The sequence below is a fragment of the Gastrolobium bilobum genome, unplaced genomic scaffold (assembly GCF_033153095.1).
Source record: "Gastrolobium bilobum isolate Gb01-03AN ecotype WA unplaced genomic scaffold, APGP_CSIRO_Gbil_v1 utg3113, whole genome shotgun sequence".
Taxonomy (NCBI): domain Eukaryota; kingdom Viridiplantae; phylum Streptophyta; class Magnoliopsida; order Fabales; family Fabaceae; genus Gastrolobium; species Gastrolobium bilobum.
This window is the reverse complement of record NW_026897606.1, coordinates 337,672-356,472: the sequence shown is the minus strand read 5'-3', so window position 1 is coordinate 356,472 and position 18,801 is coordinate 337,672. Positions and strand designations below refer to the sequence as shown.

At 34.9% G+C, this 18,801-nt stretch overlaps 1 protein-coding gene and 1 non-coding gene across 2 annotated transcripts; one reads left to right on the top strand and one right to left on the bottom strand.

The window, feature by feature from the left end:
* Positions 1-3,230: 3,230 nt before the first annotated feature.
* LOC133308514 (uncharacterized) lies at positions 3,231-4,769 on the bottom strand. The gene has a single exon (XM_061509140.1). The coding sequence runs from the start codon at positions 4,767-4,769 to the stop codon at positions 3,231-3,233; it is 1,539 nt and encodes a 512-aa protein (XP_061365124.1).
* Positions 4,770-12,493: 7,724 nt separating this feature from the next.
* LOC133308517 (small nucleolar RNA R71) lies at positions 12,494-12,600 on the top strand. Its single transcript, XR_009751182.1, has one exon. It is a non-coding gene; the product is annotated as a small nucleolar RNA R71 (small nucleolar RNA).
* Positions 12,601-18,801: the final 6,201 nt, after the last annotated feature.

Genomic DNA, 18,801 nt, shown 5'->3' with positions numbered 1-18,801 from the left:
ACTAAGGTTTTTATTTTTCAGTCATGTAACATGAACTAAGCTGAGTCATGTTAGGACTGCTCTCATGAAGTGTAACATAGATGATGCATAGCTAATTCACCAACTTAGAATGGAATAGACAGAGAGTTAACAAGATATGCAAGATCAACATAATTGAATTAATGATAATGGTTGTCATATGTATAGATAAACCAGAAAATTGTTATTCAAGTTCAAAAAAATTAAATTTTTTTAGCATGCAAATCAATTAATTCAGCATACCCTGTATCCCAAACTTAAAAGGCAGTTGTGTCCTCACAACAAATGGTAGTAATCATTTTTAACAACAGAGAACACAATATTGAAGAGAATAATATACATGTTGGGGAGGATAAACAACTATAGACAAATGTAGAAAAGATAAAACCTGGGAGACCATTAATATGGTGCTCCTAAGTGTGTGTGGCTGAGGTTTTTCACATGTCTACCTGCCTTTGGAGCCATAATTGCTGCTGAAATAGATAACTAGAGAATGAGTGAAATGAAGATTGAATGTGAATACGGAAAAAGAACCCAAAGAGTGTAGCAGGTAAGTGTCAAAGCGATAGAAAAAAGTGCAACAACAAAACACACTCAGTTGTGTTTCAGTTAGGCAATAGAGAACAGCAGTAATAAGGCACAAACTCAAGTAACAATTCAGACTATATACCCATCCAAAATTACACAACCAACCAATACCCAGCAAAATTATGACATGAACTCGCTACTTTCAACCACAAAATTCCTTGTTTTTTTTAGACACCTGCTTGTTTGACTCATCTCAACATAGACCACACAAAGAAACTAAAACTGCAGTTCACATATGTGACAGGGGGTTCGCTCACTCAGATTTATTTTTTTTATTATTTTTTTTATGGGTGTTTGATTATTAGTGGTCTTGCAAAATAAAAAATAAATAATTCAGCACCTGGATATAGAACCACAATATACCCTGTTTTTTTTATTTGTTTGCAACTAGGTTAATGAGCATCAAATGAATATTCATCAATCTCAAATCAAGAACTACACACTTTATAAAAATTGAAATATCTCAATGTTCATGAAACCAAACTTAAGAATCAACAAAGTCAGTGTGTGTGGTTGTGGTTGGAATTTATACAAGGTGGTTTGAATCTCCTATACAAAGGAAAGAAAAATAAAATAAAAATGGAAAGAAAAGAAGAAAAAGAAAAATGGAAGATCAGTGAAACAATCTAAAGCAAGAGATTGATAGGGTTTTGGAAGTACTAAACCTAAATTCGAATCAGACCACACCAACAGTGATGAAAGACGCTCAACAAGGTCGAGGCCTTGATGATGAAGTGGTGCTCTCCTTTTCGGCGGTAAAGAGTAATGAGAAATGAGCATTTTGTGGGAGTGAGAGATCAGAATAAAAATGGGAAAGGAAAAAAAATTTGACCGACGAAAATGGGTATAAGAAACGAAGTCTCAAGGGTTAGTGAGATAAAGATGTGCAGTGTAGATAGAGAAAAGGAAAAGTAATCTTTTTCTTGGTGGAGTAAATGAGATGAGACTGATGCAGAGAAGTCACATCAATGCTATAGAAAACTTTTTAAAAGCCACTGGAGTATCTCAGAGGTGCAATAATGGTAGAATTTCACCATTAAAAATTGGCTCTGCTGTGCATAAAGCACAACTTTGATCACAGATTTCTTCTTTCTTTTCTCTTTTTATTTTTTTTACATTTGTGCCAATAAGAAGAAGCTGATATGTGCAGAGAAGGATTGGGGATGAAGCAAAGAGGGGATAGAGAAAAAAAATAATCTGACCAATGTCAGATTTGAAAATCAAGATAATAAGAAAGTGTTGAGCTTAACATATTTGGGCTAGAATATTATTAAATCATACTTGGCCCAATTACTTTCATACACTTTATATTACTCTCTTTTTTTATACTGGCCGAGTTAACTTGTAGCAGCCCATGGCACAAGTACTTCTCCTCATCTAAATAAAAAAAAATTATTATTTGGGCTATCAAGTTTTTAAATACCCTATTCAGCTGAATGGATTACACTCGGTGTACTAAACTCAAACCAGTCACATTTTTATTTTTTTTATTTTTTTAACTTACGTGTATACATGCCCACCAATATATATACTCAGTTAAGCTCTCATTCCTCTTTTTTTTTTTTTATTACATTGGGCTTACTATTCTCATATTCAACCCATGCATTAATTTTTTATATACCACTCGTACGCTTATTCACCCAACTAAAGCAACCCAATTACATTGCTGGACAGTAACCTAACATATGTAGGAAAATTTAATCACAACCCACAACTGTACCACAAAACATTTCAAGTTTAAGAATTAACACACTACTTTCACACCTCAAATACCTCTCATATGTCCATAGACCAGCCTGCTTTAATATAAGGGTTAGCCCAATAGTTTCACATAGCACCATAATCACACGGTTTCAACAATGTGTAACGGTTAAGCTATCAACGTGAGCTGATCACCATCATTATACAATCCAACTTTGATGTCTCGTTCCTATATCATCACACAATAAAGAATTGAACCTCAAACTCAATGTGTTTGTCTAAATCACATATCCAACTAATCCAATAAGTTGCGGATCAACTAACTCAGTCATACACAAATTCGAACTCATCTCTCCAATCCTCATTTATATATTCAACAGTCATGTGCTCAAATAGTCCACCTAATACACATTGGTTTCCTACTGAAACTGATAGCCTTGTTCTTTAAACCTCATTTGCTGACAACTAGCAGATAAGCAATTTAAGTCTCAAAAAAATTAATACCTAGTACTTCCTATCACTGTGCTACCCCAAACTCACGAGGTTGCTCATTCTCATAAGGTTCACTTGGCAGAACAATACCACTTTAATTCAGTATTCTCAGTCAACCCTTTTTATCAGCTCAAGTTTCGTGTTTTTTTTTAACATACAAGGACAGCAACAACCCTTGGTTTTAAAAGAACTCCTATGTATTATCTAAAAAAAAAATCGAAACTCACTAGTGACAAGCTAAAACCTATGTAGAAAAAAAAAAAAAAATTAAACACGTGAGCAGTTACTAATACTAAACTAACCTAAGCTCTAATAGCAACAAGTACACTAACTAACTAATCAACTAAACTCTTTTTTAGTTGGGTAGTAATTTTTCGAAAGAAAGAGTTATCGTTCTCAGGGAACGGTTTGTTTAGTTTTCTTTTTTATTTTCATCCAGCATCTAGTAAAGAAACAAAATTCTTTTCTTTATCCTCATGCCTGCTCCAGCAACGTTTTAACCATCTAAACTTGATTGGAAATAATTTGATTCTTATCTTCAAATTTAGAATAATTTTCCCTGTATCTAACCATTTGATTATTTTCTTTTGCATTATTTCCTTCATGGTTAGACTAAGTCTTCTCAGTTGATATAAGAAGCTGTAGCTCAGATTTTTCTCAAGAAATTTTAATGGTTCAAATTTCTTGTCTCCAAAGAATTTGGGTGGTGGGGACACAAAGGCTGACACAAGTTCACTTTCATTTTGCTTTTCCTCCACATGTTTGAGGCTGCCCATTTCTAAATTGCTAATTTCACTATTTAAAAGCAAGTTGTGAGCAACCAAATGATCATAAAATGAAATAGCAGAATAGTCATTAAAAGTCATCTTTTCCTCATTAACTCTCATGGTCAATTTTCCTTTTTCAACATCAATTATAGCATCCTCTTTAACTAAGAATGGCCTATCCAATATAATGGGCACATCCTTGTCAGCTTCAAAATCAACTATCATGAAATCTGTTGGAAAAATAAACCTATAAACTTTCACTAATTTGTTCTCTATTTTTCCATCAGGGACAATATTCGTTTCTTCTATTGCACATGAAATTAAAGAAGAACCTGGATATTTCAGCTTGGATGAAAAATTGTTGGAGAGATAGTGCTCTTGTTGCTGCTCTTGGAGTCTCTGAGGAAATGAGATCTGTATTGCCCTTGATATAGGTTGATGAACTTCAATGTTTTGCATTAGCTTGTCTGATTCGTTTGATTTCAATGCTGCCCACACTGGTTCAGTTGTAGTTTCCTTCTCATCATCTTTGTCTTGAGGTGAGGATTGAGTGGTTGATGGTTGGGCTGTAACAATGTTATCCACTTGCTGCCCATTCCTCAAGTGGAGGGCTTTGCACACTTCTTTTCCATCCCTTTTAGGTATTTCTGTGTCACTTGGTAGTGTCTCCAAAGGTCTACAACTAAGGGCAGAAGCAATCTGCCCCATTTGTATCTCAAGGCTCTTCAAGATAGCTCCATGACTTTGAAGCATAACTTCATGGTTTTCTAGCATTTGATTCATCCACTGCTCATTTGGAGGTTGAGCTTCTGCAACATGTTGTTCTAGCTGTTCAACAAAAGGAGGAAACATAAAACAAGGTGAAAAAGGCTCTTCTGCTTCAAATGACTGATGCCATCCATGATAAGGCTGCTGGTATTGGTAATTTTGGCCTTGATTTTGGGCAAAATTACATTCTTGGTTCTGCCATCCTTGCTGATCAAATTGGTTGTGGTTGATATAATTGTAGTTGAAGTCTCCCACATAAAGAACATATGCTGGGTTGCTGGGGCATTCTTCAAAGGCATGAGCACCATAGCAAAGTGAGCATATAGGTGCTATAGCAACTATTGGAGTAGGTGCTGGTTGCTTGGATTCTTCCATAACCATGACCAAATCCTTCATTGTGTTATGCAAAGCTGCGAGTTGAGCTGCCAATGCCATTGTGATCCCCCTGTAAAGTGTTTAACAACCAAACTTTTTTTTTTTTTTAAGATTTGGCAGAATTCTAAGTGTATCAATTTGTTTTCACAGTAAAAATTATTGATCTGCAAAATCTACAAGGAAAATGTAAGTTCAAGAAAAATTAAAAATGAAAATGAAAGAAAACCAATTCAAGAACTAAAAGACAGAATTTTCAAAAAGAAACTAAATCAAACACCGTTCCCCGGCAACAACGCCATTTTGTTGGGTAGTAATTTTTCGAAAGAAAGAGTTATCGTTCTCAGGGAACGGTTTGTTTAGTTTTCTTTTTTAATTCCTATTTCTAATTTCTTGAATTTAAGTAATCAATCTTTTAAAACTAAGAAAAGACTAAACGAAGCAAGGTATTTATCAGACTTGTATTAAACAAAATTAACAGAGGAATATCTAATCACAAATGTAACAATTATACGGTACTGGAATTCTTGAATCATGGATGAAGGAAAAATTTTGCATTCCTGCGTTTTATAACTGCTACGGCACTTTAAGATCAGATTTGAACTACTATGGCTATTTTAGCTGAAACTTCCCAGTTCCAGTTTTAATCTTTAGAAGGATCTTTTCCCAAAGTCTTCTAAATCTTCAAAAATTATATCAAAGACCTTCTTGGGTTATCCCTAACCTCAAGGGTTCAATTAACAAGGGTCATAACCTGATTTCCCAATCACAATTATGCAAAATATATTCAAGATCCATTCCCATGGTGTTCTTGAACTTAAAATCAAAATCTTGCTAATCAAATGAAACTAAAGCAAACCATCACAGTATTCAGAAAAATAAAAGATCACCCAATCATCGTGAATCCCAGAAAACGAAACTTAGAAATTCATATTAACAAATGAAAAGCTTAGAAAAGGAAAATGAAGAACCAAAGCTTGCATGTAGCTGAGTCTTGGATCCCTCCAAGAAAGAAGTTTCACGCTTGCTCTTGATGTGAGAATTTGAAGAACAAAGACTCGAACTTAACAAAAAGTAAAGAGCAGAAAAGAAATTCTGGAATTGAAAACTAAAACTTTACAGGAGAGTGCTTAGTCTATATCTCTGTATCTAAGACTCCTATTTAAAACTAAAAATAACCATTGATCCAAAGTTTCATTGCTGTTCATCTATGCCTGTCCTCATCCAACGGTCCAGCTCTCTTTTTTTCTTCACTTCCAAAAAGTAACTCATATGGCTCTCTAACTGCAGTAAAAATAGTAAAAGAGGATAGTAAGTCATCAAATTATCTTTTTCTCTCTCTTTTACCTTATTGGGCTGATTGGTACTCATTTGACCCATTACTTTGCACTTATAACTAGTCTTTAGCTCAAATGTTGTAAAAACAAAGCCATTAAAATAATCATAATTTATAGCTAACACAAAGCTAAATGCTTTTGTTCTCTTTTGTTATTACAGCTTTTTGAGACCGCTTTTCTAGTATTCAAAATTGATGAAGAAGAGCAACAAAAAGCCATTGCCGAAGTGTATGAGAAACTGAATCTGCTTGAAAATGGAATGATAACCTTTTTTGCAGATGGAAAATTGGCAATCTTGGTGTAAACAAAAACAATGCTGGAATCCTAGACATTGTCTTTTGTTCGTTATTTGGACCTTACAAGGTTCAGGAAGAAGTTCTTGGTTTAAAGTTGATAGTTCCATTGAAGTTTCCTGTGTTATTTCCTTGGCTAATGGCTATTGTTGAGATCCCAGCGGTGAAAAAGGTAACTCTTCCACATGATAAAGCAGTGGGAATTCTTCATCACATTAGGAAGTCTGCCCTAAAATCTTCTACCGCAGGTTGATATATTTCCCCATTCCCCAGTTAAATGGACTATCTTATGCTTCTTAAGGCTTGAACATATTTCCAATAATACTAAGGCTCCACCGTTATCTTAAATTTGTATATGTATTTGGTTTGGCACTTTCGCTTGTTTCATCTAATTAGTATATGGGAAAAGTATCTCTGCTTTTGTTGCAACATTTTTTTTCCGTCATTCACGTAAATGTGAGTGTCTCAGTACAATAAGAAGAGAAAGAAAAAGTTAGCGGAATATTACGAGACCAACTCACTTTTATAAGAGAAAGTTTAAATTATGTTACCATTGACACTAATGGTACAATTATCCCTCATTTATGTTTTTGTAACCACCACAATAATGGAGCATCAACACCCCATTCATGATTGTATTCCTACATATACATAATGCTTGTATTGGAAAATGTTTGCTAAATGAGATTTAGAATTCTATGTCGCGTGATTGACTAATTAAAATTAAAACTATCATTGTACCCTTGTTTTTAAACAATTTAAAAACATTAACCTTTTATCAAAACTGTACATCAATATGCTCCTATTCATTCGTTGATTGGGACTAGGTACTCGAGTCCAATAACCTTGCACTCGAGCAACTATTGCTTGACTCATGTACTCGAGTACATCAAAATGCAGAAATAAATGAAGGAAAAAAATATAGAAGCATAGTTGTGCATAGCTGATCTTCCTAGTTTTCAAACGAAAGGGGCAGCACCGTTATGATATGCTTAACGTAAAAAAAGTTATTAAAAAAATATAGTTACGACCTTTGCCAGAGAAACAGGGGAAGCTTTACGGACAACAATGGGTACATCTGAGCACTCTTTCATTGTTTTTTACTTACAAACTCCACATGGCTATTGTTGAAATCCTAGCGGTTAAAAAGGTAACTCTTCCACATGATAAAGCACTGGGAATTCTTCATCATATTAGGAGGTCTGCCTTAAAATCTTCTACCACAGCTTGATATATGTTGCGAATTTGGCAAGTATACCGTTCGTTTCAAGTAATAAAGTGATAAGTAAAGATCGTTCCCTCGAGGATTAATGCACCAAATATTAATTTAACTATTCCCCTTAAGTTGGAAAAGAAAATTTGTTTGTCATGTGAAAGTGATTGATTGTTGTAATTTTAAAAATAGGATTTAAAAAAATAATATTTAAAAACATGCAAGAGTATCAAGAATGACAAGAAATTATGAGATTGATTAAAAATTGTAAAAAGACTGTAGCCAGGATGCACTTCACCTCCGATCCTCCCTTATATTCCTATATTGTATTTTATAATTAATTAATTCGTTTGCTCAAACAATTTATTATTTCCCTATAAAATAGTTGAACCCTAATGTCTTAGTGATTTCAACCCTTTAACCCAATTAGAATTCTAGTGTCCTAGTAATCCCTCTTGAATCAAGCATTAAGCAAATGAATTATAAGTCTGTAATCTATGTAAGCCTATGTCTAGGTCATGCACAAATTGTTATTCTACCCTTGTCCAGATTAAAACCCCAATATGTTTATTGTGAGTCCTAACCCTCAAAGCCCTATAATTTAGAGTGATAAGTTCTAAACAGAGTATGGAAGAATTAACACAGGTAGAATAAAACAAACTAACTAATTAACTTATAAAAACAATATAGAAATTATAAAGGATTCACATTGGGTCTGTGATCCTAACTACAAAAACAAACTAGCCAGACATAGCTGGCTTAAACAAATTAAAATAAGAAAAATTGTTCATGAAAGAAAAAGAAAAGAAGAAGAAAAAGAAGAAGGATCAATGGTCTTCAGTCTTCAACTCTGTCGGAATCCTGATCTCCAGCGTGAGCCTCCAAGAATTCTCTCAATTCTCTGAATCTCACAATTCTCTCCAGCCAAAGATTGTTTGCCTCTAGGGTCTGAGTCTCTGTTTATAGAGATTTTGTCTTGCTCAGAAATCTTGATCAAATTTTCATTGTATATCTTGGGTCCAATCTTTCCCGATATAGTCTGATTCAAATCTTGATCATATCTCTTGATTTCAATCTCCTTTGATTCAAATCTTGTCCTTTTCTCTGCTGCTCAATTGGGCCTCTTTCTTGTACTTTTTCCTACAAAAATATAAGAAAATAAGTGACAAGATATTTGATTGAGATTTATCAATTTAATAAAAATTCTAGCCCTTTTTATCCAAGATTTATCAAGATTCTTTCTCTTTTTGGCTTAAAATCATATATATGCTGGAGGCATATCAAACAATTCCCAGATTTGAACGTTGCTGTCCTTAGCAATGTACTAGATCAAAGTAGAAACAATGATGAATTATGTGGAGAGAAAACATGGAATACAAATATCTTAAGAGATCAGACTACTATGCATGTATAACTTCATTGTTGAAAAACTCTAAACAATGTTTTTCAGTTTTATCAAGAAATTCAGATCATAACTTGAGTGTTCCTTACTGGATAAATATGTAACTCTCATCACTCTAGTGTTTGAAGGTTTCACACTCATTCCATTAGTGTAGTAGTAATTCCATAGGCTTGATCATATTCTCAAATTCCTAAGATTGAGGAACTCATTTGACATGCATACACTGATCAAAAGGTATTTGATAGGTTATAACTTGGCCTGGTTTGTGGGTAAGAATCTTTGGAAAGAGGCTGATTAATTTGAGAGGCTGAAATACTGAGATTTTTGACAATATTTTCTTCTCAGTCTTTTAATTCTGCAACTTTTCATCATTTCGGTATTCTTATTCCATTTTTTACTACCTTTTTCTTTTCTTTCCTTGTTTTGCAGATGTTTTCTTTCTTTTCTCTTTTGAACTGCATTTTTGCAGACCATTTTTTTCTTTTTCTTTTTTCAACTTACTTAACTTTTTCCTTGAGAATTACCTTGATTTTTTCTTTGGTCAGCAATTCAATCTCTTTCAAGGTGTGTCAATGGGAATATGTTAAGTAATTTTCATCAGGTTTTTGAATAAATTGGTCTAAGGCTCAAAAGGGCTTAACAATAGAAAATTTCTTCTAGGTAGGCTATTTGACTCTAAGTTAACAAGAATAAACATGCCTTTATCATATCAGTAATACATGCAAGCTAGAGAAACAAATCAAGTTCTAGAAGACTACTACAGTGAGGCCTCTCTGAAAAAAAAATTATGTTTAGGTTCAATCCTCACAGATATGAATTCAAGGTAGATTCTAATTTCAAAATTTCACATCAAGCATTATTTAAAAATTATTCACCAAAGCAGTTATACAAACGAGCAATCATCACTCTCAGATTATGACAGTAAATTGATGCTCCACAGATATCACCAATGCTTCTTATGATTGAATCTATTTAATTACTGAGTAAGCTTTTGCAAAATCTAGGAATGCTTGTTCAGGAATTCACAATTTTTTGGTTTTTATTTTATTTTATTTTTCTAAAAATTGAATTAAAAAAGTTTTAATAATAAAAAATGAATTAAAAATAGTAGAAATTAATAAAAAGAAAGGTTAAAGTATCTCCCCATTTTACAGAATTTTTTTTTTGTTAGACGTTTCTGTTGTGCAATTCCGCAGTTAGCAGGTATGCGCCCCAATTCCCAGATTTAGAATTTTGCTGTCCCCAGCAATAACTAAAGTAGTGAGAGAAGCTACTTCTGCCCAGGTGGAACACACACACTTGTTAAACATCAAACAGAATAATCATAACAATAGAGTGTAAGAAGAGACATAACCAAAACAAAATATCCAAACAAAATACTCAAAACAACAAAATAAAATACTAAAGTCAAGGTGAATGGTGAGAACACTGGCGCTGACAGCGTGGAGTTCGCGTTGTTAGCGCGGAGCTACTGTAAGATTTTGACCCTCTGGCGTTGATGGCGCCATCCTGGCACTATAAGCGCGGACTTACTGTGTCTTTTTCTTCTTATGGCGCTGATAGCGCCAATTCCCAGATTTAAATTTTTTTCATATGGTCATTAATTCACCAATTACTTGACTTGTGAAGACTTAAATTAGCCTAATCAAAATAAAATGAATAAAATAAAAACAGAAAAATGACTATTGGGTTGCCTCCCAATTAGCGCTTGTTTAACGTCACGAGCTTGACGTACCCCTTATGATTACGGTGGTTGAAAGTATGTTACCATTGATGATCCACGCTTCTTGGTCCAGTATTGTGTCCTTCCATGATCATATGCACATGGGTTAGGAGGAGGTTTCTCAAGAACTTTAAACTTAGTTTTCACAAGTTTTTCCTTACTCTAAAGCTTTTCCTTCTTAACCTTTGACTTGCTTTCTTCATGCTGATGATGGACTTCCTTCTTGTTCCCTTCCTCAATCTTTTTCTCAGTAATGTAATTAACTTGATTTTTAGGCTTAGAACAGGCACTGGAGCTTCATTTGTAAGTACTTTGAATGTTGCTCGCTCTCCATCCACACGCATTATCAACTCACCTTTAGGTACATCGATTAGCGCTCCTGAGGTTGCTAGGAATGGCCTCCCGAAGATCATAGGCACACTGGCATCTTCATCAATGTCAAGAATAACAAAATCAACAGGAATTAGAAATTTTTTTACCTTGACGAGCACATCTTCCACAATACCATGTGCTTGCTTTGTTGAGCGGTCGGCTAGTTGAACATTCATCCTTGTTGGCTTGACTTTATCAATTCCCAGCTTCTTCATCAGGGTGAGGGGCATCACATTTATGCTGGCACCAAGATCGCATAAGACTTTCTCTGTAGTCGTCTTGCCGATGGTGCATGGAATACTGAAGCTCCCAGGATCTTTCAACTTTGGAGGCAAGTTTTTCTGTAGGATTGCACTGCACTCCTCTGTTAGCGTAACTGTTTCATCCTTTGTGAGCTTCCGCTTCTTAGACAATGTCTCCTTCAAGAACTTGGTATACAAAGGCATTTTCTCCAGAGCTTCTGCAAAAGGAACGTTAATTTACAATTTCTTAAAAATATCTAAAAATTTAGACAATTGCTTCCTTTGTTCATGTTGCTTGCTCCCCATGGGATATGGAAGTTTCTCAAAATGTGAGAAATCTCATTGCTTCTTTTGAACTGCAGGAGGTTGCTCCTTTGCTTCTTCCTTGTCTTCTTGAGTGTGACCATTCTTCCTTGTAGGGGCTTTCACTTTTTCTAGATCTTCGCTTTTAGTAGTGATGGCATTGCAATGCTCCCTTGGGTTGATTATAGTGTCACTGAGGAATGTTCTAGGACTTCTCTCAACTAATTGTCTTGACAAATGCCCAATTTGAGTTTCCAGATTTCTGATTGAAGCATCTTGATTTTTATGATGAGTCCTTGTCTCGTTCATGAACGCTTCAGTTGTCTTTGTCAATTGTATCAGTGCTTCCTCTAGCTCAGATGTTGGAGTTTGTGAAATTGGAGGAGGTTATAAATATTGGTCGGATTCGTAATCTAAACCTTCCCCCTTGAAATCTCCTTTGGAAGTTGTTTCCTGGAGCATTGTTCTGGTTTCTTTGGAAGTTCTGTTGTGGTCTTGGATCATACCAGACTCCAATAAGTTGAAAGGAATCAGCTCCTACAAGTGTTGGGCATTCGTTGGTCTCATGCTCTCCTTTGCAATACTCACAGTTAACTGAGTTAACTTGAGCTGTAGAAAGTTGCATCTTGTCCAACTTAGCATTCAAACTGGCAATCTGTTGAGATAAGATCTTTTGTTCAGCTAACGATGCATAATTGCTTCCCAATTGCAGAATTCCTTGTCTTGGTTGAACTGGTTGAACTGCCATTGATGCGTTCTTAGTCCTTGCCATGTAGTCAATCAACTCTAAAGTTTGAGCTGCGGTCTTCTTTCCTATGGTTCCACCAGCTGCACAATTGACAATCATTCTGGATTCTGGCTTTATTCCATTGTATAAGACTATGACTTTCTTTCCATCCGGCAAGTTGTACTGGGGGCACTTTCTGATCAGTTCTTGGAATCTGGTCCAAGCTGCACATAGAGTTTCTCCTGGCTGTTGAGTGAAGTTGGTAATTTCATTAACCAACTTGTTGTATTTCTCCATGGAGAAGTGCTCAGCAAAGAATTTGGCCGCCAGTTCATCCCATGTTCTGATACTGTTGGGAGCTTGTCTATCCAACCATCTAAGAGTTTTCCCTGTTACAGCAAAAAGGAAATGCCGGAGTCTAATTGCATCATTTGACACCCCGTTATGCTTGGTAGTGTCACAAATTCTCAGAAATTTGTCCATGAAATCATAGGGGTCTTCATAATCTTCCCCACCAAATGGATTTTTCTGCACCAAGGATATCAGTATTGGCTGGATATCAAAATTGTTAGCGTTGATTGGTGGTCTGACGATGCTAGAATTTGGCCTTGAACAGTGGAGCCAGGATTGACTCCATCAATTCTTCCTCCGGTGGTGGATTCGGTGCTGCCATCTCGGGTTCTACTTTTGGCTCTGAACTCGAGGATTCCTCTTGCTTCCTTAGCTTGGTTAGCTTCCGGTTCTCCTTTGCAGTTTTCTCAATTTCTGGATCAAACTGTAAAGGTTCGCTGTTAGCTTTACCTCGCATAAAAGAGAGAAATCAATCAGTAACAAAATAATAAAATTAAAAAAAAGCTTTTTTTTATAATTTTTAAAAAAAATAAAAAAAATAAAAAAATAAAAAAATAAAAAAATTAACTTTTTTAAAAAAATAAAAAATAAATAAATAAATAAATAAAATAAAAAATAAAAGTCCAATCTTAAAGATCGAAAGTTAAAAATAATATAGGCATAATTAATCCCAGGCAACGGCGCCAAAAACTTGTTGCGAAATTGGCAAGTATACCGTTCGTTTCAAGTAATAAAGTGATAAGTAAAGATAGTTCTCTCGAGGATTAATGCACAAAATATTAATTTAACTATTCCCCTTAAGTTAGAAAAGAAAGTTTGTTTGTCTTGTGAAAGTGATTGATTGTTGTAATTTTAAAAATAGGATTTTAAAAACAATAATATTTAAAAACATGCAAGAGTATCAAGAATGACAAGAAATTATGAGATTGATTAAAAATTGTAAAAAGACTGTAGCCAGGATGCACTTCACCTCCGATCCTCCCTTATATTCCTATATTGTATTTTATAATTAATTAATTCGTTTGCTCAGACAATTCATTATTTCCCTATAAAATAGTTGAACCCTAATGTCTTAGTGATTTCAACCCTTTAAGCCAATTAGAATTCTAGTGTCCTAGTAATCTCTCTTGAATCAAGCATTAAGCAAATGAATTATAAGTCTGCAATCTATGTAAGCCTTTGTCTAGGCCATGCACAAATTATTATTCTACCCTTATCCAGATTAAAACCCCAAAATGTCTATTGTGAGTCTTAACCCTCAAAGCCCTATAATTTGGAGTGATCAGTTCTAAACAGAGTATGGAAGAATTAACACAGGTAGAATAAAACAAACAAACTAATTAACTTATAAAAATAATATACAAAATTATAAAGGATTCACATTGGGTCTGTGATCGCAACTACAAAAATAAACTGGCCAGACATAGTTGGCTTAAACAAATTAAAATAAGAAAAATTGTTCATGAAAGAAAAAGAAAAGAAGAAGAAGAAGAAGGATCAACGGTCTTCAGTCTTCAACTCCGTCGGAATCCTGATCTCCAGCGTGAGCCTCCAAGAATTCTCTTAATTCTCTGAATCTCACAATTCTCTCCAGCCAAAGATTGTTTGCCTCTAAGGTCTGAGTCTCTGTTTATAGAGTTCTCAGAAATCTTGATCAAATCTTCATTGTATATCTTGGGTCCAATCTTTCCTGATATAGTCTGATTCAAATCTTGATCGTAACTCTTGATTTCAATCACCTCTTATTCAAATCTTGTCTTTTTCTCTGCTGCTCAATTGGGCCTCTTTCTTGTACTTTTTCTTACAAAAATATAAGAAAATCAGTGAAAAGATATCTGATTGAGATTTATCAATTTAATAAAAATTCTAGCCCTTTTTATCCAAGATTTATCAAGATTCTTTCTTTTTTTGGCTTAAAATCATATATATGCTGGAGGCATATCAATATACTTCCCCATTCCCCAGTTAAATGGACTATCTTATGCTTCTTAAGGCTTGAACATATTATCCAATAATATTAAGGCTCCACCATTATCTTAAATTTGTATATGTATTTGGTTTGCCACTTTCGCTTGTTTCATCTAATTAGTATATGGGAAAAGTATCTCTGCTTTTGTTGCATCATTTTTTTTTTCATCATTCACGTAAAAGTGAGTGTGTCTCATTATAGTAAGAAGAGAGAGAAAAATTTAGTGGAATATAATGCGACCCACTCACTTTTATACGAGAATGGCAGACTAAAGTTTAAATTATGTTACCATTGGCACTAATGGTACAATTATCCCTCATTTATGTTTTTGTAACCACCACAATAATGGAGCATCAACACCCCATTCGTGATTGTATTCCTACATATACATAATGCTTGTATTGGAAAATGGTTGCTAAATGAGAATTAGAATTCTATGTCGGGTGATTAACCCTTTTGTCCCTAATTAATATTAAAACTATCATTGTACCCTTGTTTTTAAACAATTTAAAAACTTTAACCTTTTATCAAAACTGTACACCAATATGCTCCTATTCGTTCGTTGATTGGGACTAGGTACTCGAGTACAATAACCTTGCACTCGAGCAACTATTGCTTGACTCATGTACTCGAGTACATGAAAATGCAGAAATAAACGAAGGAAAAAAATATAGAAGCATAGTTGTGCATAGCTGATCTTCCAAGTTTTCAAACGAAAGAGGCATCATCGTTATGATATGCTTAACGTAAAAAAAGTTATTAAAAAAATATAGTTACGACCTTTGCCAGAGAAACAGGGGAAGCTTTATGGACAATAATGGGTACATCTGAGCACTCTTTCATTGTTTTTTACTTACAAACTCCTTTCACTCCACCAACACCCTGGTGAGCCTTCACCTTTCTCCATTTTCTTTTTCTTTTTCATTAATTTCATTTTAGGTTTTCGTCCTAAGATTTTTTTTTTTTTTTAAATAAAAGTGACACGTATTCGATCGGAAGGGTTGCTAGTTTTCAGATTTGGGGTTCTGGATTGCTTTGCGTGTTGATAAGGAATGTCTATGATTGTGAAGATTTTTGTGGATGTTGCTTTCTTTATTTATGACCTTTGCTAGAGAAACAGGGGGAACTTTATGGATAACAATGGGTACATCTGAGTGCTCAATGGATCCATCGAAACCTTTGGTTCTAGTGTTGTGTTTATTCGCAAGCAGCTTTATAGGCTTTTACAACAGTAGAATTAACAAATGAAGTATCCAACCAAAGGGCAACAACTTGTATTGCTAAACTAAAGAAGAGAATCAATCTTAGTTTCCTTTTGGACGAGTATTTCATATACCCGAGTACAACAGCCTTGTACTCGGGTAGGTTAAGGTCTCAAAATTTACTAGAGTACAAGGTCATTCTACTAAAGTACTTCACGCGGTCAACGATCAAACGGGAGAAGATAGGCGAAATGTTTTGGTATGGGGGCAAAGTTGTGATTTTAATTTCAATCATGGGTAAAAGGGTCAATCATTATCGGTACTAATTGTACAATCATCCCTCATTTATGTTTTTGTAACCACCACAAAAATGGATATTTAACTCCCCATTCATGATTGTATTCCTACATATACATGATGCTTGTATTGGAAAATGGTTGCTAAATGAGAATTAGAACTCTATGCCTTCTCCATTCCTCTTTGTCTTCTTTACCCTACCTTTATTTTCTCTCTTGTTTCTCGCACTTGTCTTGTAACATGTATCTCTCTCTCATCTCTCCCCTTTCATTTCATAACACGTTATCAGTACGAATAACTTTCTATGAAAATCTTTAATAGCATAGTGTACAAAAACATAGCCTTGTACAAAAAATAAATAAATAAATCTTAACATCAATTTTTTGAAAAACCACATCAGTAAACAAAAAAGACAACCCTTTGTTACGAATGCCTCTACCATATTCAACACCATCTATGGTTAAAATGCCTCCACCAAAATATTTTTTGTGTTGTTTTATGAATTTCTAATTCTCCTCCTTCTACCAAATTCTATTTTTTTTTTCATTTTTGTTTATGCACTTGAAGTGGTATTTGGTTTTTGATAATATATATCATCCTGCTCCTAAAGTAGCACGATGAAGTGGTAATGGATATTTGACAACATTTATCCTCCTGATCTTGCAATAGCAGAGATCATTAAAATAAAATAAAATCTTTATGATGTATTTGACAACCTATATCCTCATGCTCCTGAAGTAGCAGCGAGTATTTGATAATCCTTACTCTTAATTCAAGATTTTAATAATTTTTTATTATGATATGGCAAATATTGAAAAGCAAAATTTCACATTCTCGAAGTGAGTGAAAATAATTATAACTTTAGACCTATTGGTTCAAAAGCAAATCAATGAACCACTGTCAAAATATCATTATGTTAGATCTTCAAATTCCAAAGCATTGTTTGAAGCAAATGTTAATTCTAGAAAGACTCTAGCCATTTTGAGGGCTATGAGCACATGCAAGGATATAAACCTCGAAGGGATATAAAAAATCTTACCTTGGGTCAATTTATAACAAAAGGAAGAAGTCAAACGAAGATGACTAATGAAATGAATATGGCTAATTAAAATAAAAGCAAGAATGGTGAATCTCACACCATTGGAAATAAGCTACTGCCATAACACATCTGAGCCAAATAATATCTTTGTTGAATATTGCTCCTGAGATTTTGCTCCTGAGATTGTCCTAGTCCTATGTACCATATATAACTTATATCCAAACCTCGAGCTCAAAATTCATCTGACACGTTTCACAGTGCAACTGTACCACGATACTTTTACCCGGTAAAAATACCATTCACCAAATTTTCAGAAACTTGCCTAACCACTCAATTTTTCGTTCTGAATCCATTTCCAGTGTTAGTTTTCTCATTTGAGACCTCCTACTCAATTTTACTGTCCTAGGATTACGTGTTTGGCTAATTACAGTTTTACCCTTCCTTTGTATTTTGACCTTAATTTCAGGATTTTCACTAATACTACCATTTAATCCATATTTAATATATTAATATATGTTTTAGAAATGTGAGGTGTTATATTCATCCCTCCTTTTTGAAATTTTTTCCGCAAAATTAAATCATACAGGAGTAGCCTCTTCCCAAGTAGCCTCTTCAAGTGTACGTCCTTCCCATTCCCAAGTAGCCTCTTCAAGTGTACGTCCTTCCCATTGAATCTTTAACATTGAAATATTATTGCTTCTCAGCCTCTTTTCACTGCGGTCAAGGATGTCAATAGGACCTACAGGAGTCTTCATGTTCTCCTGAATTTCAATGTCATCCCGTATCACCACATGTGATTCATCCAGAACATAATGCCGCAGCTGCGATACATGGAAAACATCGTGTAGATTCGACAACTGTGGGGGAAGGCAAGCTGATGGGCCACTAATCCCACTCTTTTCATTATTTGATAAGGCCCAATAAATCGAGGACTCAGCTTCCTCACACCCAATGCACGACTAACACCCGTAACTGGAGATAACCGCACAAATACATTATCACCTTCTTCAAATTCCAGCGGTCTGTGTCTATTATCATAGTAACTTTTCTGCCGATTCTGTGCCTGTTTAAGCTTTTCTCTTATCATTTCAGTCTGTACTGTAGTCTCTTGCACAAAATTCGACCCAAATATCTCTTTGTCACCTACCTCAGTTCAACAAGTTGGAGTACGACATCCCCGTCCATACAATTCCTCATACGATGCCATGCCCAGACTGGAATGAAAACTGTTATTATACAAAAATTCCACCAATGGCAAATATCTATCCCAAGAAGTACCCTGCTCTAGTGTGCAAGCTCTCAGCATATCCTCAAGTGTCTTTATGGTTCTCTCAGTCTGACCATCATTATGCGGGTGATACGCAGTGCTCAGCCTAAGCTGAGTGCCAAAAGCCTGCTGCAAGGCTCCCCAAAATCATAAAGTAAACTTCGGGTCCCGATCATTGACAATGGTAACCGATATCTCGTGGAGCCTTCCAATCTCATTCACATATAATTTTGCTAATTTCTCCGTAGAGAAATCCACTCGCACTGGCAGAAAATATGCAGACTTCGTAAGCCTGTCCACTATAACCCAAATTGAATCGTAACCAGCCAGAGTCCGAGGCAAACCAACAACGAAATCC